The sequence below is a fragment of the Sinocyclocheilus grahami genome, unplaced genomic scaffold (assembly GCF_001515645.1).
Source record: "Sinocyclocheilus grahami isolate Dianchi unplaced genomic scaffold, SAMN03320097.WGS_v1.1 scaffold175.1, whole genome shotgun sequence".
Lineage (NCBI taxonomy): Eukaryota > Metazoa > Chordata > Actinopteri > Cypriniformes > Cyprinidae > Sinocyclocheilus > Sinocyclocheilus grahami.
This window is the reverse complement of record NW_015505354.1, coordinates 1,042,461-1,067,780: the sequence shown is the minus strand read 5'-3', so window position 1 is coordinate 1,067,780 and position 25,320 is coordinate 1,042,461. Positions and strand designations below refer to the sequence as shown.

General features: G+C 38.3%; 2 protein-coding genes across 2 annotated transcripts; both read left to right on the top strand.

The window, feature by feature from the left end:
• The first annotated feature begins 810 nt into the window (after positions 1–810).
• LOC107593684 (DOMON domain-containing protein FRRS1L-like) lies at positions 811–6,022 on the top strand. The gene is made up of 5 exons (XM_016283530.1): positions 811–1,371; positions 2,267–2,351; positions 2,914–3,052; positions 3,133–3,379; positions 4,387–6,022. Exons 1-5 carry the CDS (start codon positions 1,167–1,169, stop codon positions 4,557–4,559), a joined length of 849 nt encoding a protein of 282 aa, XP_016139016.1. The 5' UTR covers positions 811–1,166; the 3' UTR covers positions 4,560–6,022.
• Positions 6,023–6,702: 680 nt separating this feature from the next.
• LOC107593683 (transmembrane protein 245-like) lies at positions 6,703–22,917 on the top strand. Its single transcript, XM_016283529.1, has 18 exons — positions 6,703–7,519; positions 8,633–8,750; positions 8,855–8,950; positions 9,038–9,160; positions 10,101–10,292; positions 10,375–10,544; positions 14,444–14,467; positions 16,720–16,824; positions 16,945–17,027; positions 17,109–17,199; positions 17,897–17,995; positions 18,083–18,214; positions 18,290–18,412; positions 18,496–18,641; positions 19,932–20,032; positions 20,932–21,106; positions 21,398–21,592; positions 21,674–22,917. Exons 1-18 carry the CDS (start codon positions 6,926–6,928, stop codon positions 21,717–21,719), a joined length of 2,613 nt encoding a protein of 870 aa, XP_016139015.1. The 5' UTR covers positions 6,703–6,925; the 3' UTR covers positions 21,720–22,917.
• The last annotated feature ends 2,403 nt before the right edge of the window (positions 22,918–25,320 follow it).

The following is a 25,320-nucleotide window of genomic DNA, read 5'->3' as shown; positions in this document are numbered from 1 at the left end:
GTTACTTTACTAGTTACTTGAAAAAAGTAATCTGATTACGTAACTCGCGTTACTTGTAATGCGTTACCCCCAACACTGCTTGTAGGCCTATATGTCATGAAATTTTATAAAACCTCTGACCTATTACAATGTTTGTTACTGTAAAATGTATAATAATACTTCTGATGGTACAATGAAAGGCCTCACAATGACGTTTAATTCATTTAAATGGGCTCTGCAGCAATTGACCAATAACAAAATAAAAACTTAACCAAAATGGTTAACCACACACACACACACACACACACACACAAATCCTATAAAAATTAACTAAACAACATAAACGGCAACATAACTGAGAACTAAAATGTGTGTGTGTTTTTTTCTAAATAATTATGGAAATAGGCCTAACTCTTTGCCGTAAATTACAAGGTGGTTCATACTTCATAAAACCACAATATTTTATTGTATAAATATAGTTATTGCCTTGTTAAATGTACATTTTTTAAATCTGTGAATTATAGGTTTATTCATATTTTACTAGAAAACGATGTTACAAATGTTACAGTACAATGAGTAGCCTGTCTTTAAAAAATATGTGTTTAGTACCGTTTATAACTTTCATTTAACCAATTAGCGTGTTTTGCTGCAGCAGTTTTCCATTCTTTTCCCTTTAAACGTTACAGTATCTGACTGCGCTTCATTTTCACACGTAGTGCGATGCTATTGGAACCCAAAGCTGGCAATCTGTATCGACTGACGTGCGTGGCGAAGAAAACACGGCCGGAGAGGGGACACATAATGTGTTAAATTAGTGTACGACGGTCCGATAAATTCAGAAATGTACAATAATGCGGTAATACATTTAAAAAGGGCTATTGCTAAATACTGTATACGGTTGATATTATGACTGAGCGCCGTGTCGTTATCAAACAACATCACTATCGGTTACAAATCTCACCATAAGCGGATTGGTTTAGTCCTATTCATTAACTGCACCCGAGCCTGGCGCCTCTCCACCGCGGACCAACAGAAACGCTTTATCATGAAAGCGATTTAATTAGCTATATTTTATTATTTGTTATCAGTCTAAGCATCGGTACTGGAATGCGAAAAGTAAATCAGGCCCGAGTCTCTTTGCGTGTACAATAACTATTATCGTATCATTAGGTCCAGCGCATCCAGTCATGTTTCTTGTGCGTCAGCTGCTGCAGTTCTCTGTGCTGCTAGATGCGACGGTGTGGCTCGCGGTTTCTGCCAGCCCTACCGATGATAATGTACTGCGGGGCGGCCATGGAGAACACGGAGAGCCGGGGCATGAAGAACCCCATAAGGATTCTTACAGCACATTCGCCTCCGAGTTCCTCGAATCCAGATACCTCTCAGACGAAGGTACGATGGAATAAAACTGTAACGCTTAATCTGAAGTCATCAGTGCTGTTTTTGTGTTGTTTCTCAGTATGTGAGTGCAATTCATAGAAGCACTGAATACATGTAGTGAATGGTCACCATCTGATGCCCTTCCTCGACCACAGGCCTTTTAAGTAGGTTAATAATATTGTCTGTTATTGATAATTATAATTTTTTTTTTTTTTTTTTTTTACAAAGATTGTTTTTGATTCGCTAATATAATCATATGGTACAACATCAGCACCTTGGTCAGCACCCCACAAGACTCACATCCAGTTACCCGCAGGCTTTCCCAACCCCATATTTTGTACTCTACTTTTTTGGAGAAACTGCAGATACCTAGACAGTGGTTCATTAAGTCGCAACACATCAAATAGAATAGAATCTCTTATGGCCACATGACTGGGCCTGTGTTGTAGGTACAGCTATGTAACATACCTGATGGGACAGTGTTCAAAATAATAAATGTGTGAATATACAAAATCATGTATAATATACAAAACAATACAACATACACTACCGTTCAAAGGTTGGGGGCTGGTAAAATTAAAAAATTCAAAGATGTAAGATTTTAACGACCCTAGGAGGTCTTTGTGGGTCATAAAGGCAACTAAAAATTGTTGTTGTTTTTTTTCTCAAACCTGTGTGTGTGTGTGTGATTAAAACATGTTTACACAACATGCTACATTAGGCAAACTTTACCCAAAGCTAAGGTTAAGAAACTGAAGTTCAACAAAGTCACTGTCCATCCCACATAGCAATGTATGAAGTAAAATTAAAATGTAACATACAAATATATGACATCATTAATGATTATTTTTGTAGTAGGACTAGCTGAAACAGTTCATTAATGTATTGTGTCTAATGTCTCATATAGGTTACCCCTTCCCAACTGCACCCCCTGTAGACCCATTTGCCCGCATCAAAGTTAGTGACTGTGGAATAACCAAAGGATGCATCAGGTGAGCAGATGGAATAAAGGTTAAAATGAGTCTATAAACAATAGACTATTGTAGTGTCAATGTCAAACTGTGTATTGCAATCAAACTGCAGTCTGCCATGCTATCCAGTACACTCAAGTGTGATTGTCAATCCGAGTAGTCAAGCTGCTACTCATTGTCATTCAGTGAAATGTTCTGGAGCATGAAATATTCATGTAGGATGTTTGAATGTATGTTTTGATGGTTATTATTAAAGGGATAGTTCACCCACAAAATCAGTCATCACTCACTCATCTTTATGTTGTTCCAAACCTGTATGACTTTATTTCTTCTGTGCAACACAAATATTTAGCTGTTTTTGTCCATATAATGAAATTTAGCAGTATTTAAAACAACACAGGACCCCACTGACTTTCATTTTATGGAGGAATAAACATAAAATGAAAAGATATTTTTTCAAAATATCTTTTTTTTATGTTTCGCAGAGAAAGTCAGATCGGTTTGGATTCACATGAATGAATAAACTGTCCACATTTTAAGTGTGCCTCACTTTGTCTTCCTCTTAACCTTTCTGTTACTGTAGATATGGCAAACCAGGCTGTGACGCAGAGACCTGTGACTACTTCCTGAGTTTCAGGCGCATTGGCACAGATGTGGAATTTGAGATGAGTGCAGACACAGATGGATGGGTTGCTGTCGGTTTCTCCTCTGACAAAAAAATGGTAGAGAGGGAGGATTACATATAAATGGTGTGAATGCTTTCAGACCTTTTAAGAAATACACAGTAAAATTGTTGTCGTAGGGAGGTGATGATGTCATGGGCTGTGTTCATGATGATAATGGACGTGTACGGATCCATCATTTCTACAACGTGGGCCAGTGGGCCAAAGAGATCAAGCGCAACCCGGCGCGGGACGAGGAGGGCATCTTTGAAAACAACCGTGTCACGTGCCGCTTCAAACGGCCTCTTCACGTGACGCGGGAAGAGACGCTGGTAGACCTGCACCTGAGCTGGTACTATCTGTTTGCTTGGGGACCTGCCATACAAGGTAAAGAAATTCAGCCTCATTTTAAAAGAATAGTTCCAGTTCCAGTTCCAGTGGATCCAGTGATAGGTGTCATCAGAATGAGAATCTAAACAGCTGATAAAATATGCACAGATCAAGCACAGTTTACAGGCAAAATATAAATAAATTACGAAAAACAGTCCAAAACTGTTTATGTTGGTGGGTTTTGATGTGAGAGGACAACAGTGGACAGACCTTTCAAGTGTTGTTCTTGATTATGGACTGGTATTTTGGCCAGAAGTGATGGTTTAAAGTTAAAATGCCTTGATGGATTTGTTACGTACAAACACGCAGCTTTCACTTCACAAGACATTAATTGATGGACTGGAGTCATGTGTATTATTGTGATGTTTTTGTCAGCTGTTTGAACTGATGGCATCCATTCACTGCAGAGGATCCACTGCTGAGCAAGTTAATGTAATGCTGTAATCTACATCCAAGGCCATAGCCATGTCTTGAACATTTGGGGGGACCAGGAGCACAGAAACTTGTCAATGCTGCCCCGCAACTTTTCTCAATAAAATAGATTTGTTACTGAATCTCTGAATAGCTGAATAGCTGTCGGTCATTTAACATTTCTATCGTAGAAAGGTTGACTAATATTAATGATTTACAACTTCCATCTTCTCTTTCTCTCTTTCCTCGCTGGAATTCACACTCTGCTTCTATGAACAGTAAACCCCGCCTACTTTGATTTGATTGGCCATCTCAATTATTTTGACATTGATGGCATCATGATGGTTAGACCGCTGAGGCAGAGCAGGCTAAAAATGTAAATTTTAAAGTGTGTGAGTGTGTGTGTGTGGGGGGGGGACTTGTCCCCCTCAGTGTCTATGGTGGTTATGGCCCTGTCTACATCTACACCTTGGATGGGCTGAGGTGGAGTGAATATTCAGCAAATTTTCATTTTCAAGTATTCCTTTCGGGCTTCAAATTCAGCTGAGTTTAATATTGCCCTATTTATGGGGATTTTGTTCTGTTTTTCTCAGGTTCCATCACAAGGCATGACATTGACTCTCCACCGGTGTCAGATCGCATGATTAGCATCTATAAATACGAGGACATTTTCATGCCTGCCACAGCCTATCAGACATTCTCTTCTCCCTTTTGCCTCCTCCTCATCGTTGCTCTTACCTTCTACCTACTGATGGGCACACCATAACCAGTAAATCCGTGTCACAGAAGAGAGAATGAATACAATTAACTATGGAGCCACTATTAGCACGATTGTGTGCAAACTTTACAGTATTAGAAACAGGCAGCAATAAATTGCGATTCTACTATATCCTCAATCTACGTACACTAAGAAGGTATTTGGACTGCGAATTAATATTCAGTTATATACAAGCAATGATTCTCATTCAGAGGAGATAGTCAACCATACACTTATTACATATTACAATATATTTTATTTTGATAAAAGAGCAGAGTACCCCAAATGGTATGTTACGGTAGGTATTTGAAACAATCTGAGCCAAATTAATATTAATATTCAGTATACTTAAAGTGCGGTCACTTCAGTTCAATTTCAGCAAAATTTTGTGTCCAAAAAATTCCATTGTACATTACTGTCAAACCAAGCAGCTTTCTATTAGTCAAAGCTGTAAATCCATGAAAAACTTCCGAAATCGGTCTGAGGAAATATTTCGCCTTTATGTAAAATTCTCAAACACGTGAATTCCTATTGAAATGACTGGATTTCACCCACAAAAATTTGCTCAACAATGGTAAATGTGACTGCTGTTTGAAGTTGTCTGCTTTCCAGTGTTTTCCAATATATTACAGCTCTGATTACCATTTATTAAGGCTGTGGATGTGGAGTGATGTAAATGAATGCCTGTGATTGACTACGCAACTTACAGCAGTACATAACAGGCCCTACAGCACAAACACACATACATAATATTCATAAAACATTACTGCCTTCCAATTAGCCAGCATTGCCAGCTCAGTATTTGATGATGCATGCCAGCAAACTAGTCTCATCTGAGCCATTTAGATCAGTGTCCACTGGAAAAGAACCAGTCCAGGAGAGAATCATCTGATTTTCATTTCAGTGAATTAAAAACTTTATATACCAAGGACTTCATGCCATTGCAAAACTTACAAAGAGTCCAATAACTGATTGCTGCCTGTGTAGAAAGATTTTTATCACACCAGTTAGTGTGTGGCTGTATTCTGGTAATTATTTGGCACTCTTTGAAAATGCCCTGTAATAACACTTGTATAGCAGACTGAAGAGCAACAGGTAAAAATGTTTAGAAAGGTATAGTTTTAAATATGTTGTTATATTCACCTTAAGGTATATGTGGAAATGTACTTGGAAGAGTGATGCAATTCGTTTTTGATGTGTGCAGGCCAGAGATAATCATGTTATGTAGCAAGAATGAAGGTATGTTTGTTATATTTTAATATACTTTAGAAATTTTGACATTGACAGTATTAGAGACTATGCAATAATGAGTGTGCATAGTGAAGGACTGTGAGCCACTGGGATTTTAAACATGTGACATTCAAGCTCCTACATCGTTAGCAACTTATACGTTCTGACAAGTTTACTGTGAATTCTCGCTGTAATTGGGAAACATGAACACAACACATACTGCACTTTTTAATAAAGCTATGATGCTGAAAATGTGTATTGTTGTCATATTTGTCTGGATAAAATGAGAATATTTTGCCAGTGTCTGAACTCGAAGTACTTAACACAATGTGGCGCCTTAAAGAATAGTATAGGATTTGGATCATCCTAAAATATTTGTTCACGAATTTTTTCAGTCATCCTTTCTGTAAATTAGATTGTTATGCCAGTAGATGGCGACAAGTGACTGTCTTTGTTATGCCACCAGCGAATCAAAAATCATTGATTCATTCTCTCACTCAAACCATTCATTAAAACACTGAATCTTAAGACCAAAACAGTCTTATCTTTATATGGCAGAAATAGTAGTATTCTATTCTAGTATACTATATACAATTCATACTTATTATGCTTTATTATAAGAGTATAATTTTTGCAGCATTTTGCCTTCGTTTTGTGACTTTTCAAACTACAAAATGACTACTGGCAAAATAGGCTACTGTTTGACTTTCGTCTTCTGAACACACACACACACGATTTTTTGAAGAGCATTATTAACTAAATAGCTACATAGACTTCCACTATATGAACCAAAAATAAAACATTTCTTGAAATAACTATTTTATGTTCCATGGAAGAAAGTAAGTCATACAGATTTGGAACGGTGAGTAGGCTACATTTTTGGTGTGAATTATCCCATAACAGGATAACGAACCATCAGCACCACTACATTAAAAAATACTTGCGTCTACGGCATTCGGAATAGCATAGTACCTTGTATCTTACTAAAGTCATATCAAGAAAAGTCAGCGTCTGCTAGGCTGAAATACACTGCAACTTGACTACATTTCCCAGACTTCATCCGACACGTGACGTCCCTCTTTGCCCAGCCCGCAGTTCCTTATGTGGTGGATCCTCCGGACGGAAGCGGAGCGACGCCAGCGACCATGGCAGACACAGAGGACCCGGGTCCAGGCACGGCCACTGAGCCGGACACCCCGCGCACAACCCGGCCACACTACGTCTCGTTCAGCGAGACCGTTCAGCCAGCGGTCGGGATGGTGAGCCAACTACTAAGCCAGCAGTCGTCCCTAAAGTTCGACAAAAACATCAAACAGGCCTTCTACAACACGGGAGCGATGATCTTCGTGGCGATCTGTTGCGGAGCAGCCGTGTTGGTCTACTTCATCCTGGAGGCTTTTCTACGGCCGCTGCTTTGGGCAGTGCTGTGCGGCACTTTCCTGCACCCCTTCAAATACTCGCTCGCCCGCCTCGGCCGCTCTTGGCTCAGCAGCCTGCAGGACAGCGGCACACCGATAGTGGTTGGGACTCTGTTGGTACCGGTGTGGTGCGTGAACTACGGGGTGGAGACTCTGGGCGGACTGGTCGTAGATCGGCTCAATGTACTGCTGGCAGTTGGGGCCGGTGTACCCCTGCTTTATTTCCTATATCTGTTCTGGAGCGTCATTGGCATGCAGGTGATCCTCAGTCACGTCTGTACTGTCATCTGTCTCGGCCTGGATTGTTTCAGTGCGGCGTGGGTGAGTTCTGTCTGTGTATAATGACATGTGAATGGGACAGAGACACGCCTCCTGTCAGACAATGCACAGGTGCTATAGTGGTTGTGGGACAGGGACTTAGAACTTCACTCCTACATGGATAACAGAATAATTCGAGAATTTATGTATATTTATTAATATTTAGTAGTGAAACTTTTGTAACATTCATAACTGTATATTGTGTAACAATGTTTGCTAGTGTAATATGCAGTGTAGTATATATCTTATAGTGTTCAGAGTCAAGTGTGACTCTCCCCAGTGCGGCTAAATCATTTTCTGTGAGTGTGGAGCCCCATCATCATGGGGTGTCACATTTTGTCTGCGCCTCTCTTTCATCCATCAGAGAATCATGTATTTATCTACCAACCCCTGTATGACCATGTCTGGCTTTGGACAAACTAACCACGTGCAAATATATTTGTATACAAAAGTCTTCATTAACACAACTGGCCATGTGATGTGTCAACATATCTAGAACTCATGCTAAATATATGAATGGGAATTGGAGCATGACATCCCAAGATGCTGAAAATATGTCCCTTAGGCTACACACACAGGCCAGATAGATCATAAGACGTATTTTAAGTTCTTCTAAAATTTACAAGAACTCTACAGGACTAAATTTCACCCTGACATTCAATTGAATTACCTTTTTTTTTTTTTACTTCCCTTTAGTGCTTAATTTAATTCTTACAGGTCATGTGATGTCTGTTTTTAGTCCAAATTGTCATCAGCCACAAAAGCACCATCCAGCAGAACCTTGCGATCATCTCATAACAAGAAAACACTAAGGTGCTGATTTATTCAAGAAGATGGCAGTGGAACTGACTGTATTTTAAAGGAACGGGAAGGGAAAAAAAACAATATAATTGTTTGATACTTATGATGTAATTTATGGCAGAATTTCTTATTTGGTAGAACAATTCCTTTGACCCACTTAATTGAAGTGTCTGTTGATACACCCTCGCAGTGCCTATGAGAGCTGCGAACATACTGAGGGTTTTTGTGATTATAAATAGATCGGTGGCAAATGTTTGGTGCAGGCACAGTGGTTACCAGAGATGCCCATGTGTTCTCTGTCGTTCTCTTTCTCAGGTTGGCACTTTAGTTGTGGGCTACGTGTTGGCTGTGGCGTTTAAGTGGACACCTGGCATGGAAGGTTACTTGCGTACAATGTCTGTGCCCGTATGGACAGCACTTATTTTCTACCTGGGTAAGACCTTTCTGTTTTGAAACGGTGAATGACTCTTTTTATATTTAGCATTGACCTAAATCCTGTCAATGAAGGAATGCTAAAAATGTTGTCTTTTTCCCCAGTTTCTCTGACAGGGTCTTGGCGTGTTCCTGTGTTTGTGGTGGTGGTGTTACTGCTAATAGTGGGTTCTCAGGAGAAGCCTACTGTACCAGGGAAAGGTGAAGAGGCTGAGGCTCCAGCTCTCACATGTTATACCTCTGTCCCTGATGTCCTCTGACCTTTACTCCTCTGTTCTCTCTGTATAGGTGAGCTCTCTGGTCAGGTGCTGTCCTTTGCTGCTAATACAATCTTCATGGCAATCTCCTGCAGTAACTTCAGCCATGCTGAAAAGATACAGGAAGAGAAGAGCACCAAAGAACAATGCAGAGGTGACACAAAAAAGATAACAGACCAGTTTTGTCATGTAGCTGTTTGAAGTTATTTGCAGAGCTGTTTCCCCTTTTGAGGGAAAATCTGTGGGATTCTGCAGAAATTATTTAAATGTGCAAGATTCTCTGTGGGTCAGGTTATGACTGACTTTTAGCAGTGTGTATATTTAAATTTAATAACTATATAGTCTGTTTTGCTGCATGTTTCAGAGTGAAGCGCGGCACTATTTTCTTTTACACGTGAGAAGCTCATGATCCGGAGTTTTTAATGTCTCAGAGCTGTTTGTTTCACAGTGAATGCAACAATCTCTGCATTTGCTGTGAGTTAAACGTGCATGTTGGGAGCGCAGTATTCTCCAGTTACATTTTATTTTCATAATCATATCATTTCAGACATTTCTGTGAACACATGAATACAGGATTTTACTAGATTTGTGCTGAGAAGCCTTTGTAAACCAGTTGTCATAGAAACTTAGACAAAGAAAAGTCTTCCTTGCAGTTTTCCGCCAGCTCTTTATTGTAATTGTACTACTGCAGTGTACAGTAAAATAATTAATCATACTTATGAAATATTTTTTATAGTGGTTATATTATAATAGTAATATATTTCTGTCTCATTATTGTTATTATTTCTATAGAATTCCACTCAGAGCTATCAGACCTGAGGAATTTCAGACAGTTTCAGTTGGTAAAAAATACTTTATGGTATAAATACTATAAATAAATACTTTATTTATTTTATATCAAAAATAAATTCACTCCGATACTGATTGAATGTTATGCAATTTTTTGTTTGTTGTGACCATTTTTTTCTTGTGGTACCTAAAAATGTATCAAATGCCGATATTCTTCAAGGTATTGTACTGAGGTTTAGAAATTCCAGTATGGTAACAACAATTCTATCATCATTAGTAAAGAAGATTTCTCCTTTCCCTCACAGACTCGATGGACTCCCCAAAGGGACTCTTTAGCATTCCTTCATCCCGGCGGCGTAGCAGACTAGATTTCAGGGGTATCCAGCCCAAAGGGAAGGCCAGTGACATTTACTTTGTGCTGCTCGCGTGGGCTATAGTGCTGGTGCAGATCTGGCTCAACCTCTGGATCTTACAGTTACTGGCCATCCCTGTTGGCGGTAAATTTTGTGTTCATGGTCCTAAGGTCAACAAGTTAAGGATAGTATGCATGTTTTCATGAATGGATGTTATATTTTCCAGTTTGGGTCCTGAAGAAGATGGTTGTCCATTTTGGGATGAAGGACTTCATTGGGCAGACTCTAGTGAAATGGTGGGCCGCTTCTGAGAAGTTTGTGAAAGACAGACAGGATGCTGTGCTGCCTGGACCGATCAAAGGCCTAGCTCAGTTCTTGCTTCGAGTCGACACTAAGGTAATAACTTATATAGATACACACACACAAAAGCACTCGCCTGTCTGCTGACCCACTGTCCTTCAAAACACTTGCTTGCTGGTTGTTGTCGCCACATGTGCACATTTATTTTTGGAGGTGACAGGGATCTGTGATTACAAAGAGGAACTGAATGTGGTTGTGGCTTGCTAATTCTCTTTTTTTCTCACACAACTAAGACAAGAAGTATTCATAGCTGACCGCATAAAAGCTATGAAGGTCAGATGTGGATGTTTCTGTTTATATCATTACTTGTAGAGGCATTTGGGAACAAAATAAAATATTCAACAGAATCTGTTTTCAATGAGAACGAGTAATTCTACAAGAAAATGTTATTAACCTAATAGTTGGAACATGTTTCCTGTCTCTCAAATCAGCTCAAGTGCTCAGATCAAATCAAGAGTAACTATTTTTAGTCTGTGCTCAGTGATGTTGCATTTCTAGTTTGGTAGTTTTTGTTTTTTCCATTTATTGTTTGAGGTTTATGACATGATGAAGTCAACTTAAGCCCAAAAATGTGCCCACAGTTTCACAATGTCACTTTTAATTTAATGGGTTTGATCTTTTGGACTGTCTAAAGAGAATGAAAACGCACTGTTGCAGTCAGGCTGGACGAAATCCTACACCTCTAAGAAAGCATTTGCCCACTCCTCCCTGACCCCATAGTAATCCAGTAGAGTAACCCAGTGTCTTCCTTTAGTTTTGCCTTCTCTCATTCTTTCCCATGTTAAGTCACACATGCTCTTGTGAGCAAATGTACTGAAAACATGCAGGGTCCAAAATTATCACTCACCAAAAAGCAAATGAGAGTAAAATTAGCTTGAGAACATAAAACATAATACACGACTTCAGTAAAATTGTTAGAAATATAATCTGACCTTCAATGATATAAGTTACACAAGCAATCCAAGACATACATTTGCTGTGAGTCATGTGTCTTCTAAGTTTGAGAAATTTAAGATGCATGAATGCCATGTGACTGCACATACACCACCTTTCAAAAGTTTGGAGTTGGTTAGATTAATGTTTTTGAAGTCTGCAAGGCTGCATTTATTTGATCATAAATACAGTACCGTTGTGAAATACTATTGCAATAAAATGTGTGTTGGCAAAACTGAATAAAAAATATTCATTATTATTATCAACAGTTGTGCTGCTTAATATTTTTGTGAAAAACATTTTTCTTTTTCAGGATTCTTTGATCAACAGAAAGTTCAAAAGAACAGCATTTATTTGAAATAGAAATCTTTTGTAACGATACACATCTTTACTTAAAAAAGAAAAGAAAAGAAAAATACTGACACAAACTTTTGAACAATAGTGCATGTGGAATATTCATCTCATTAAGTCACCAGAATGAATATACTACAAACAAAAATAATTTGTATTTGTTTTTGAGACATGTGCAAAGTAAAAACACCTAAATATGACATAAACTAAAACAACAAAACAAAATGTGTTCTCAAAACAACAACTACACACAGTGGGTATAGAAAAGAATCACCCTCCTTTAAAATAATACAATTCTGTTGCTTTTCAGCCTGAAATGAAGACGGACACCGTTTTTGTTTTATCCAGCTGTATTTAGTCAGTGCAGCTTATAATATCCGAGTGAAAGATAAAACACCAACATGTCAGAAAAAAAAAAAAAACCGAATCGCACCCTCCTAAATGACTTGTAAACTCAATCAGGTGGAGCTAATCACCTTCTCAATGGCACACAAAGCCATTTGACTTTCAGCTGTGGTCATTTTGATTAGCTCAGCTTTCTTGGAGCATTTTAGGCCTTGGTAAGCAGAGCAATTGAAGCAAACAATGGGTGGCAAGGCACTGTCAAAAGATTTCTGGGAGAAAGTTGTGGACAGGCACAGGTCGAGATGGATACAAAACATTTTCAACGGCTTTATCAGTGCCTAGAAGCACAGTGAAGTCTATTATTAAGAAGTGGAAGGTATTTGGTACAACACAAGACCCTTCCTGGATCAGGACCAAGAGGCCTACAGTTACAGCAGTTGCAGGAATTCATGACAAAGAGTGGTCATTGTGTGCATGTGACAACAATATCACAAATTATCCACAAATGTGGCTTGTATGGGAGGGTTGCAAGAAAAAAGACACTCCTCAAGAAAGGCCACATTCAGTCACAACTAAAATTTAATAATTTGGCCTCAACAACAAACGCTATGTCTGACAGAATCCTATACAGCTCACCATGCAAATAACAGCATTCCTACGGTAAAGCATGGAGGTGGTAATATCCTGTTATGGGGGTGTTTCTCTGCAGCAGGGACTGGAGCACTTGTCAGGATAGAAGAAAAATGGACGGAGTTGAAAACGAAAAAAAGTTGTCTTTTTACCTTCCAACATGACAATGAGCCAAAGCACACAGCAAAACTGAGCACACTGGTTAAAGGAGAAAAAGGTGAATGTCCTTGCATGGCCTAGCCCAGGGGTAGGCAAGTTCGGTCCTAGAGAGCCGCAGTCCTGCAGAGTTCAGCTCCAACTCTGGGGGGGAAAAAAACACCTGCCTATAGCTTAGTAATCCTGAAGACATTGATTAGCTTGTTCAGGTGTGTTTGATTAGGGTTGGAGCTGAACTCTACAGGATGTGGCTCTCTAGGACCGAACTTGCCTACCCCTGGCCTAGACATTGAAAATCTGTGGAATGACTTGAAAGACTGCAGTCCACAAATGCTCACCATCAAGTTTAACTGAACTTGAGCAGTTCTGCAAAGAAGAGTGGGCAAATATTGCAAAGTCTAGATGTGCAAAGTTAATAGAGACATATCCCAACAGACTAAAGGCTGTAATTAAAGCAAAAGGTGGTTCAACAAAATTCGGACACAAGGGGGTGATACTTTTTCCAACTCGGTGATTCTGGTTTTTGATTTGTTTCTGACATGTTGGTGTTATATCTCTCACTTGGATGTTACAAGTTGCACTTGCAGTCAATATAGCTGGATAAAACAAAAAATGCGTCTGTCTTCATTTCAGGCTGCAAAGCAAAATTTTTTTATTATTTTAAAGTGGTCATGAACTCCATTTTTTATTATTTTATAATGTTCTCTGAGGTTCACTTATAATGTTAGTGTGATTTTACATAAAAAAAACATTTAGAAGTAATAGAAAATGGCCTATCCTGTTTTTGAGGCTCTCTGCAGAACGGTCTGTTTTTATAGGTGGGCTTTCAAGACTCGCGAGTAAATGTCCACTGCTGTGATTGGCTAACAGTCTCGCTTATTAAAATAACAGATGGATGCTGCTGTGACGTACTCTGAAAACAACATGGGTTATTTGGGTTGAAAACGTATAAATACTCATTATATATCAAACGTTCTGGAACAGACAATGCAATAGTGGTAAAAGCACGTTTACTCACACTGTTGCGACATTACTGTTGGATCCACTCTAGTCAGACTCAGCACTGCATCATCGTTTACGTTCAGTCTCTCTGAAAAGCCTGCATCATACTGTCTTATTTAAAAATGAATCCGTAGCAAAGCAAAGAAAACAAACAAACAGTGTTTCACTGATGCGATCGGAGCTCTTTTCTAATTTTACCCTGTGTTTATATATATATATATATATATATATATATTTTACAATACCGTTATATCACCATCATATTGTTCACAAGAATGAAAGGAGGTAAAAAAAAGAAAAAGATGAAGACACTCACAAGAGGACAATCATAGCAGATCTGACTTTTTTCCTGATAAAGCCCACCACATCACACCTCGTCTTGCTCAATATGAATCTCTTCTTGTAACTTCAGTGTCTGGTCTGTTTTTGCCTTCAAACCACGTTGATGTTTGCTGCTTTCCTGCATACTGATTGGTTGTTTCTAATAACCGTTTGTCTCTCTGTCTCTCTCCTCAAAGCTCTGGCATTGGCTTAACAAGCAGGTAAATCATTTGTGCTGGCAGGTGTACGAGAGAAAGAAAAAATAAAGGGGAAGAGAATGAAAGAATGACAGTGTGCGCTCCCATTAAACGATTTAGAGTGATGCTCCCCCCCTCTCCACTTCACCCATTCATCTTTGAGCTCTGCTTAGCTCACTGGCTTATGGCTGTTCCTGCTGTGTGGCACTTTGTGCTGTGGAAAGGAGCGTGTGACTCTGAATGTGATTGAAATACTGACATACTAACTGTCAGAAGAAATGCAGAACAAAACCCTGAGAAAGTCCACCACGGTCTCTTCCACAGCTCTAGATGTGTGCTAGGCTGATTGTCTTCAGAGTGTGTGAGATGCACGTAGGGCGAGAACAGACAGTGGGAATGGAGGTTTGGGTGAAGGGATGCTTTGGTCTGTTGAGACCAAGGCTGGTGGTGTCATTGAGTTTTTCAGGTGTGGGTGGGTTTGGTAAAGGGCTTTTCTTCTGAGTAGGCACACAAGCTTTGCTCCAAGAATTAGTGAGCTGCCTACTGCCCTCTAAGGTAGAAGTGATAATCTTAGGAGTGACTGATTTGCAGCACTCTACATAGGAAACTCTGCACACCCCATAATTAAAATGATTAAAAGTGACATTTATAATGTTATTAACTAAATAAATGCTGTTCTTTTGAACGATCTATTCACTGAACAATCCTTAAAAATGTAATGGTTTCATGGTTTTGACAAAAATATGACCTGTTTTCAACAATGATAATAATAAGAAATGTTTCTTGAGTACCAAATCAGCATATTAGACTGGTTTCTGAAGGATCATATGGCACTGAAGACTGGATTAATGGCTGCTGAAGAGTCAAGTTTGCCATCACAGGAATAAATTACAGTTTAAAATATTAAAATAAAAAAACGGTTATTTTGAACTGTAATAATATTTGACAAAATTGCTGCATTTTGGATCCATTAAATGCAGCCTTGATGAGCCAACCACACTTTTTTTTGTACAGAAGTGTATATTTCTCTAGCGTCATCTGCCATTTTAAGTTTATATTGCTGCATTATGGGAATTCTGTATCATATCACAGAGTGTTCACCATAATGTTCCAAATTTAAGCCTTTTAAACGCGGATTCCATGTCCTGTTGTGCATGATTATTTGTATGTTGTTTCAAAGTTTCAAATGTTTGTAATCTTTGTATTAATTTGTATTAGCTTCTGAAACAACTTCCTTGGCTGACATCACCAATATAAGTCTTCAGAATGTTCTGTCAAAGAATATTTGTTCTGTTGTTTGTTTGTTTTCTGATTGTAAATGTTCCATGTACAGTAGCATCTCTTGGGTTGTGTCAGATTAAGATGAGTCTGCCTGTGGCTCAACAGGAGCAGATGGTGAAGAAGTTATTTTCAGGTCTGATAGTATGTCCCTCCCCTCAGGAATCCTGCAGCATTTGCCAGCATTGCTTTTAAACTGCATATTAGGCTTTAAAGTTTTGGAAAAGGAGTAATTCTGTTCTTTTAGTTTTCAGTCTTTTTCAGTTTCCTTAACAGCGTAAGCTTTGTACTAATCCGTCATCAACATTACCAGGTTTGTGTGTGATGTTAACATTTAGCACTAACGAAACAAGGGAACAGGATTAGACATGCAAGTACCGCCCGCAGGGCCAAAAGAAGCTGGGTGAGCAGAGAAACCGAGTCCACCTGCCAAAAACAAAAATATGCCAGCCCTCCTCCTGTTTACAACCCCTTTCCTGGCAAGATGATCATCAGTGGTGCTGTTAGCTCATTCACTCAGTGGAGAGTCTTGCTTAGTCGTCCAACAGGTTAGCAGGTGTCAGAGCGGGTTTTCAACAGAATGTTTACTATTAATATTTTCACAGGGTTATGTCTAAAAAGGCAAATAAGGCTGCATAGCTAAACTTCTCTGAAGCTCAGATCTGATCCATGGATCCTCGGTTAAGTTTTTAAAGGAATACTTCACCCCAAAAATGTATTTTTAATCTTAATTTCTGTCTCTTCCTCACGCAAAGCAATTGCATGGCTTGAGAAGGAAAGCATAGTAATTTTCATTGTTGGGTGAACTGTATTGTTTCACTGAAAGAGGTGAGCTTTGTAATTTTTTATTTATTTTTTTAGAACCAAAGAACACAACTTTGTTCCTCGGGTTTGGCAGAGGGAAGCAGGTTTCTGTGTTGTCACACACTTGCATGAACGATCAGATTTGTTTCATTGAAACTGATCTCTCTTTCTCTCTCTCTTTCATTTCTTTGCAGATGATAGTGTGGCTGGAGCACTCTTTGGATAAGCTGATCAGTATCTTCATAATCTTCCTGCTGGTAACTGGCACACTACTCATGGCCTTGCTGCTCACAGCTATGGTACCGTGTTTCCAAACCACTGCCCTTGGGCTGATTATTCCACTGCGTGACAGACGTGATCCGTGACTGATCCCACGCGCCATACACATCATCTCTCACCAATGATATTTCTGTTCACAGATGCACCAAGAGAGTGTTCATATCATTGAGGTCACCAGTAACCTGATCAACGAGACCGTGTCCAACCACCCAGAGTGGGCCAAGTAAGTTGAAACACACACTTATCATACACTGGATTTTAGTTAGAAATGTTGCACAATCAACTGTTTGTGTGTGATGTGTAGTTGGCTCCCAGAGGCCCAAGTTATCCAGAAGGCTCTAAACTCTGCTGCCACAAATGTTTACCAACATGGGAGAGAATGGATCACACATAAGGTCAGAATTACAGTTTACTGTACTGTTGAAGACTACATGAAACGACATTCATAACAAATTTAAAAAGACGGATAAAATGAATGGAGAAATGACAAAAAAGCACCAATATACCATAGCAGTAATCCATATGAATCTGGGGTTATATTCCAAGACTTCTGAAGTAATATGATTGCTTTGTGTGAGAAACAGATTGAAAGTTATTTACTGAAAATGTTCCCTTGTGTCACTGCCCTCAAATGTCATTTGTGTCATTTGAATACGCCGTTATGGAAAAGAAGTGCACTTTAAAAAGAGTACTACTTACAGAAATAATATACTTAAAAAATATAGATAACTGTGCTGAATGTAATGTTTTTGGACACTTAATTGCAATTAAATAAGTATTGTATGTATTATAGTTTGGATATACAGTGGGTACGGAAAGTATTCAGACCCCCTTAAATTTTTCACTCAATGCAAGTAGCTGAACTTTAGAGTGCTTTTTTTGATCCCCTTAACATCTTTATATGTAAGTTTATAATGACTTATTTTGTCTTTGAAATATTGTTAAAGTGTACTGCTGAATGTAATGAAAAATAATTTATGGTGAAAACATTAAGTTTGATTTTGTTCATACCTTTAACCTTTTATGCTTTATGTCTTTGTAAAGCTGAATAAGCATTTATTATGTGGGTGTTTTTGTGTGTGTGAATTGTAGCTTCATAAGATGTTGGGTGATAAAGTAAACAACACGGCTGTGATCGAGAAACAAGTTCTGGAACTGTGGGACCGTCTCTATCAGTCCTGGATTGTGAAGGTAATAACAAAACCTTACTCAATTACACACACTCACTGACTTACTGGTTTTTATTGTTGTATTCCAGCCCGTGTTTTTGTGTTGTAGAACGTGACTCACACTGGACGACACCGTGGACACAAGCTACATATGCACAAGCAGAACAGCTGGCTGGGGGACATACTGGACTGGCAGGACCTCGCCTCATTTGTGCAGGAGAATATCGAGACGCTGCTCTCGGTTAGGCTCCAGTGTGTGTTTGTGTGGTGGGGAGTGTCTTTGACAGATTGATAAATATGTTGTCTTCTGCGCTAGATATTGGAGTCTCTGTGGGTTGTGATGAGTCGAAATGTGGGCTTGCTGATATCCACAACAACCACGCTGCTCACCGTACTGTTCCACAGCGGCACCGCACTGCTCAACTTTGCCCTGTCTCTGGTAATACACACATACACAATCAGATTGATGGAATTGGATTTTAGAGGTGGTTTTAAATATTTGTTGTTTCTCTGAATGCATAGGTGATTTTCCTAACCACACTTTTTTACCTGCTGAGCTCCAGTGGTGAATACTATAAACCTGTGAAATGGGTTATCAGCCTCACACCCCTCTCCCAACCTGGACCCTCTTCAAACATTATCGGACAGTCTGTGGAAGAGGCCATCAGGTACACATGTCCATGTGGAGCTTTGGTTTGTCTCAAAGACCCCCCAATATCCAACACAATATTCAAAGGCCCTCAATATAATATAATATTAACAGAGCTATAGCTATAAAAATATTATATACTGTAGCTATAAAACTATATTATTAACAGAAGCTGGGTATGTCGGTATAGGTAAATTAATTATTTTTAGCATTTTAATTATATTTTTTAGCATTTATTTAAATCATCCTGCAGCCCCCTTGGAATTTTGCTGAGGACCCCTGCCTTAAAGGGGTAGTTAAAGTAAAATACAAGCATGTCCCCACAAGCAATAGTTTTGACTCGTCCATCAGTTTGCACAAGTAAATGCAATATTTGTGTACCGTAATGCACTTACAATGGAAGTCTGTATGAAGATTATACAGGAGGGAAGCAGAAAAGTGATATTATAGTGATAGTTCACCCAAAAAAAAAATCTGAAAGAAAATCCTTGTCATCATTTATTCACCCTCATGTCATTCCAGACCTATATTACTTGCTTTCTTCTGTGGAACACAAAAGAAGATACTTTGACTTTTTTGTTTGATCTATAGAGTGAAAGTCAATGGGGTCCAATGTTTTTTTTGTTCCAAAATATCTTTTTTTGTGTGTTCTATGGAAGAAAGAAATTTGTACAGGTTTGGAATAACACAAGGGTGAGTAAATGACTTTTGGGTGAACTATCCCGTATCCCGTTGACACCAGTAAAATACACTGTACTTTGTATTCACCACAAGAGGGCAAGACTGCTCTGCCATTTTGCCATTTGAACAGATCATTTAACAGAAATCATGACTGGAACTGAAATGGAGTGTAATTGACAGGTAATAATAATATGCAGGTTAAAAATTTGGAGGTTTCATCTGCAGGTTAGGGTGACCCAGAAAATAGAGAATGAATGGGGTCACAAAACTGCTGTAGCACTGGGGTGTTCTTAAGCATGATGCTTAACTCCAGGTTTCTCCTGTAAAACATAGCATAATGTAATTTGCTTGGATAAAAACATGTTACATTCTCAGTCACACTTTTCCCTTCATAGACAATGGCAGAAGCTGTAGAAACCTTTACCTGAGCTCAGTGTGTGTGTGTGTGTGTGTGTGTGTGTGCTGATGCTGCCGTCACCCAGAATGCAGAAAGATGTTCTGTTAGACCCATTTTCATGAGCGCTATCACAGAGAGACTGATTCACTCTGACTCCAGTCAGTATTAGACTAACTGAGGGGAGAAAAGCCCTTTGTGTTTCTGCTGTCTCATACTGTTTTCTGTACACAGGGGTGTGTTTGATGCCTCTCTGAAGATGGCTGGATTCTATGGACTTTATACTTGGCTTACACACACAATATTTGGCATCAACATTGTCTTCATCCCCTCAGGTAAGACTAAAGCAAACAGATATAAAAGACTCTCCTCTTCCTGTCTTCAGCATGTTTCACACCACATGTTCTGCATGTTCACTAGTGTCTCTGATGTGGCTCTGAACAGAAAATATCAGATTTCTGGATATTGTCTTGGAGTATTTCTGTTAATAATTGCCAGAAATGTATTATTATCTTACAATAAAATATATGTATGGTCTGTTGTGAATCTAATGAAGTAATGAAGTAATAGGATCACATTAAAAAAAGGCTCACTGTTAAAACTCTGCCTGCCACTGCTTATGCAAAATGTGAATACTGTAACCTGTAAATATGGGCGACAAAATGAATTGTTTATTTACATGTGGTGTAAAACAGTCCTTGCTGTTCATTTTGTTGTGTGCACTACCTTTAATAAATATATGTATATATTTTTAAAGAAATTAACAGAAATGAATACTTATGCAAGGGTGCATTTAATTGATCAACAGTTAAAGACATTTATTATGTTACAAAAGATTTCGGTTTCAAATAAATGCTGTTCTTTTGACCTTTCTATTCATCAAGGTATCCTGAAAAAATATATCATGGTTTCCACAAAATGACTACTCTGTTTTTAGCTTTTGTTTATAATAAGAAATGTTTCTTGAGCTTATTAGAATGATTTCTGTAGGATCATGTGACACTGAAGACTGGAGGAATGGCTGCTAAAAATTCAGCTTTGCCATCACAGGAATAAAATATATTTTAAAGTATATTAAAATAATAAACAGTTATTTTAAATTGAAATAATATTTCACAATATTCTTGAATTTTTGATTTGAGCATAAGAGACTTTAAACTTATGATCCGTACTGACCCCTAATTTATATATATTCTCATTTTCGCCTTGCCTCTCTATCTTTCTCTCTCTGCAGCAATGGCAGCTATCTTAGGTGCAGTGCCATTTTTGGGGACGTACTGGGCGGCACTGCCAGCGGTGTTGGATTTGTGGTTGGCACAGGGGGAGGGAGTCAAAGCTCTGCTGCTGCTCTTCTGCCATCTGCTGCCAACATACTTTGTTGACACGGCAATTTACTCTGATATATCAGGGTGTGTTTGACTTCTTATACTTGTAAAAATACACTACTTGATTTTTTTGCGGTCCTTCTGTGTTGTCCAAATTTGGTTGAATGTCAACCAAACATTATTACAGCTTAAAGCGACAGTTTACCATTTTGTCTTTATTCACTAACCCAGAATATTTCTCTTTGTTTGTGTGTTTATATGTGTGTTGAGAATGTGATTTTATCTATCAGCAACATTTGTTCTCATCTTGTTTGTATATATTTGAATACCACACCCTCCCATAATTTGCATTAATATAATTATTTGTATGTGCAGAGGTGGACATCCGTATTTAACCGGCCTCGCGGTAGCAGGTGGCGCATACTATTTAGGTTTGGAGGGTGCCATATTTGGGCCCATCCTGCTGTGCATACTGGTGGTGGCGTCCAACATCTACAGAGCCATGCTAATGAGCCCTAGCAGCAGTCAGCCGACGCCAGTGCAGAGCCACTTCCCTGTACATCATGGCAGGTGATACAATCTTTTATCTGTCTCTATTAACTACTTTTTCATTGTAATCATCATTCAAACTTTTTTCTCTTCAATTCTCAGGTCATTCGCAGAAACCCCAATGCAGCTGAAGAAAAGCGATGAATGAAAGAGAGACGTTTGAGCAGACTGTTACACTTGTTAACAGCACCCCCTTTTCTGGTGTATACCACAGACTATAAAAGAGGGCAGTCTTTCAATATCTTCACCCTAAGAGATCTCACAGCAACAGAAGCGCTACATTCTCTGCAGATGTGGCTTTCATAGCACATAGAATAATGATGCCCCTTGATGTCGACCTCTGTGCTAACAGTTCATTTAGCACTTAACACGTGATGCTAAATTTGGGTAATGCTGGGATACCAGGTTCAAAAAAAGCAATGCTGCTTGCACACTCCAGTGCAAAGGTCAGTTAGCACGCCTGTGCGTTGTCTAGCACTGTACTGGTGAATTATGCTAGCATTAGTTAGCACACTAACAATACTACGTTTACATTGTTACATCAACAGACCATGTTTTTAGCCTATAGATCACTGATGTTTTTTTTTGTTGGTTTATCTGGTAGTACTGATTATTTAATCCCATATTGTGGATGTGTTTGGCACTGTTGTCATGTAAATGGTTGTTTGTGTAAATGATTTTACTATTCAAACACCTGTTTAAAAGTGTTATATGTTTCTGTTTTCATACATATACAGTCTATCTTCCTGCAGAGGTTAGTCCCAACAGGATGATCTCCAGGAGTAGGACTGAGCAATGCTGACCTTTACAAATGTTCTTATTCAGGCAGAGGAGTGTTTATGAACAAATTCTATCTCGACTATAACAACGTGAAACTAACTTAAACTATTCTGAGTGTCTGCATCACACAGTTCTATATTTGGTCATATTCACATTACCTCAAGCATCTTAATTAAGTACATTGCAACAAAGTACATAGCAATATTTATGTACTACTGTTTCTTACATACGCATTTCTTTAGCTGTTTGGATTTTATTTCACTTCTATTGCAGAGCTTTCTGCTTAGGATGGATGTTAAAATCCCTGTTTTTTGTTAATGTATATTGTTATTCCTCTTTGTGCATACAGTACTATTGTTCAGTGCTCAAACATTATAAATAATCATCTTTTAACCAGTTAGAAGAGATATACAGTAGTTTAAGTAGAGCTAAAGGCAAAGAGAATGACCAAATGCTGCTGGCAGAAATGATATCAGCTTGTTTATAGGAGAGCCTGTATGTCAAGCTTGAAAACATTACACTGAATTGATAAAGTACTCACTCTGTGAGTAGTATTATTACTGTTACTATTTTTTTTTTTGCTCTTTATTTTGGCTAGGTTATTATTCATATTGTTCTGTTAAAGACCACTGAAGAGTGAAAGTGGATGCACTTTTTTCGGTTCATGCTAAATAGGAGAAATATGAGTTATAGTTGTTTTAATAGCTATATGTGAAAGGAAAAAAAGCATGGTTTTATTTATTTTAATGTGAAATACAAAAAATTATTTGTTTTGTTCATACACAGCACTATTAAATTTGTTTTAATAAAACTGGTAGAATTTTTAACTGGGTACATCTGTATATGCTGTCTTTCTGGATGTGTAAAATTGAATGATGTTTTATCAGTCTCCTTTAGGGAATTGGATGTTGCAACCCACTGGATATATTTTAGGCATTAGAGAATGCTGATCTTAAACCTCTCAGAGGATTCACGTTCAGATGTTTTCATTTCAAATGATTGACGTTCAGAGCGTACATTATACTTTGATCAATAAGTAACTTTACTTTGTGTTTTAGGTATCTGGACTGACTGCTGTAAAATACAACTATTTTACATAAAGAAAAATGCCATGTGCTTTTGAGGTGTTTGAATGTCAGTGTCCACAGAACAGAATCATATAAGTTAAAGCAGTTTCAGGCCAGCAATCAGTGTTGCCAGATTGGATGGACGATTTCCAGCCCAAAAGCTCACAAAAACCGCCCAAAACTTTAACTGTCAAAATAGTGTTATAGAATATGTAAATCAAGGTTGATAAGGGCCATTTTAACTCCTTAAAACAAAATATTGACGACAAAATAATATCAATTATAAATAAGATCAATTTCGCAGGTAAACGGATCAAATCGGTGTGAATAGCCTACATTAAAGAGAATTAGGCTACCGAACATGAATAAAATATGCAAGCAGACACTGTCAAAACGGCACTCATGAAATTAACCGATACCCTCGAAACAACACATGCATGATTTCAATGTCAGCAGTCAGAATAATCCAGTTTAAATGCAAAAAAGTGCCCAATAAGTGATAGGAAAAAGCAAGGTAATTAGCAGGTATTTCACACTCGTTCATGCGCACAACCATGACAGTCAACTCAAAACGGTGTCATTCATTGATACTTAATTATAATCCGACAATTACAAAAATAACAACAACAACAATAATGCGCTTACGTTCGTGTCGCTCTATAATTTTACACAGAACTAGAGGAAGCCTCTTGTTAAGTTCATATTGTAGAACATAATACAGAACTTTGCACAGTCAAAACTAATCAAGTCTCGCGGTTTTCAAGGATTTATCAATCTGGACGTTTAAAAGATAAAAAAGACATGATCGTATAAACCGACATATTTCGTTTCGGTTATGATTAATTCAGATGTGCTCTGATTTCGGAGTTGCAGTGATAGAGCCTTCGTGTCATCTCACTCCACAATAATTCACGTTTTGAGAGTTGAGTCACTCTCCCACTCTTTAACATATTTAGGCATTGTGATTACTTGAATATCCAGTCACACAACATTCAAAATCAGATACGTTATAACTTATCACGCTAAAAACTTGTCACTCTACATCAGCACCAGCGCCTCTGCAGTGTGTGTGTGTGTGTGTGTGTGTGTGTAGTAACGTTATGATGACTGATTGGATGCAGTATGCATACTTGGGTTTGTTTTGTTAAACAATTATCCTATGCAATTTATAAAACAATTATCCTATGTAATTTATATGTTTGAAAACCGCCAAACTGACCCCAAACCAGCCCAAATTTTGTCCACCCGCCCAAGCCCATTTTTACCCGCACAATCAAATTCAAAACCGCCCAATCTGGCAACACTGCCAGCAATCTCAGCAGACCGCAGCAGCATATGTGACAGCTAGGGCTGGGAATCGATTCTTTGCACACATTTAAATTCACGAAAATAAACTGAAAGAAAACGAGTCGGTACTGATCATCTGAATTTTAGGATGCAGCCTTCCGTCTGAGAAGCACCGAAGCACCGTTTCATGCTCGCTAAAAGCTGTAATTACGACAGTTGTGAGATAAAAGATTATTTTCATTTTTATATTTTTATATTTTTATTATCTTAAGTTGTTAAAAATTCCAGATTTTTTTTATCATAATATTTATATTTAAGTGTATTGTATTTATAAAAATTTTTTTGTCATTAATTCTCTTGTGCTTTTATCATTTTGTATTGTCTTAAGTTGTCCAAGTTGTTAAAAAATTTATTTTTCTTAATAAAAGCTGTATATTGAATTTGTTTGGATGGATTGCCATTTTGTTGTCTATTAGATGTATATATGTAGTCGTTTAATAGCGGTCTATTTGATGACTAGTCTATTCTTGGGCTATGGTTAGACGTCTATTAAATTTTCACTGACAGCCCAAATTTAGCCTTGTTTTAGCCTAGACCCATATTCACCGTCTATTA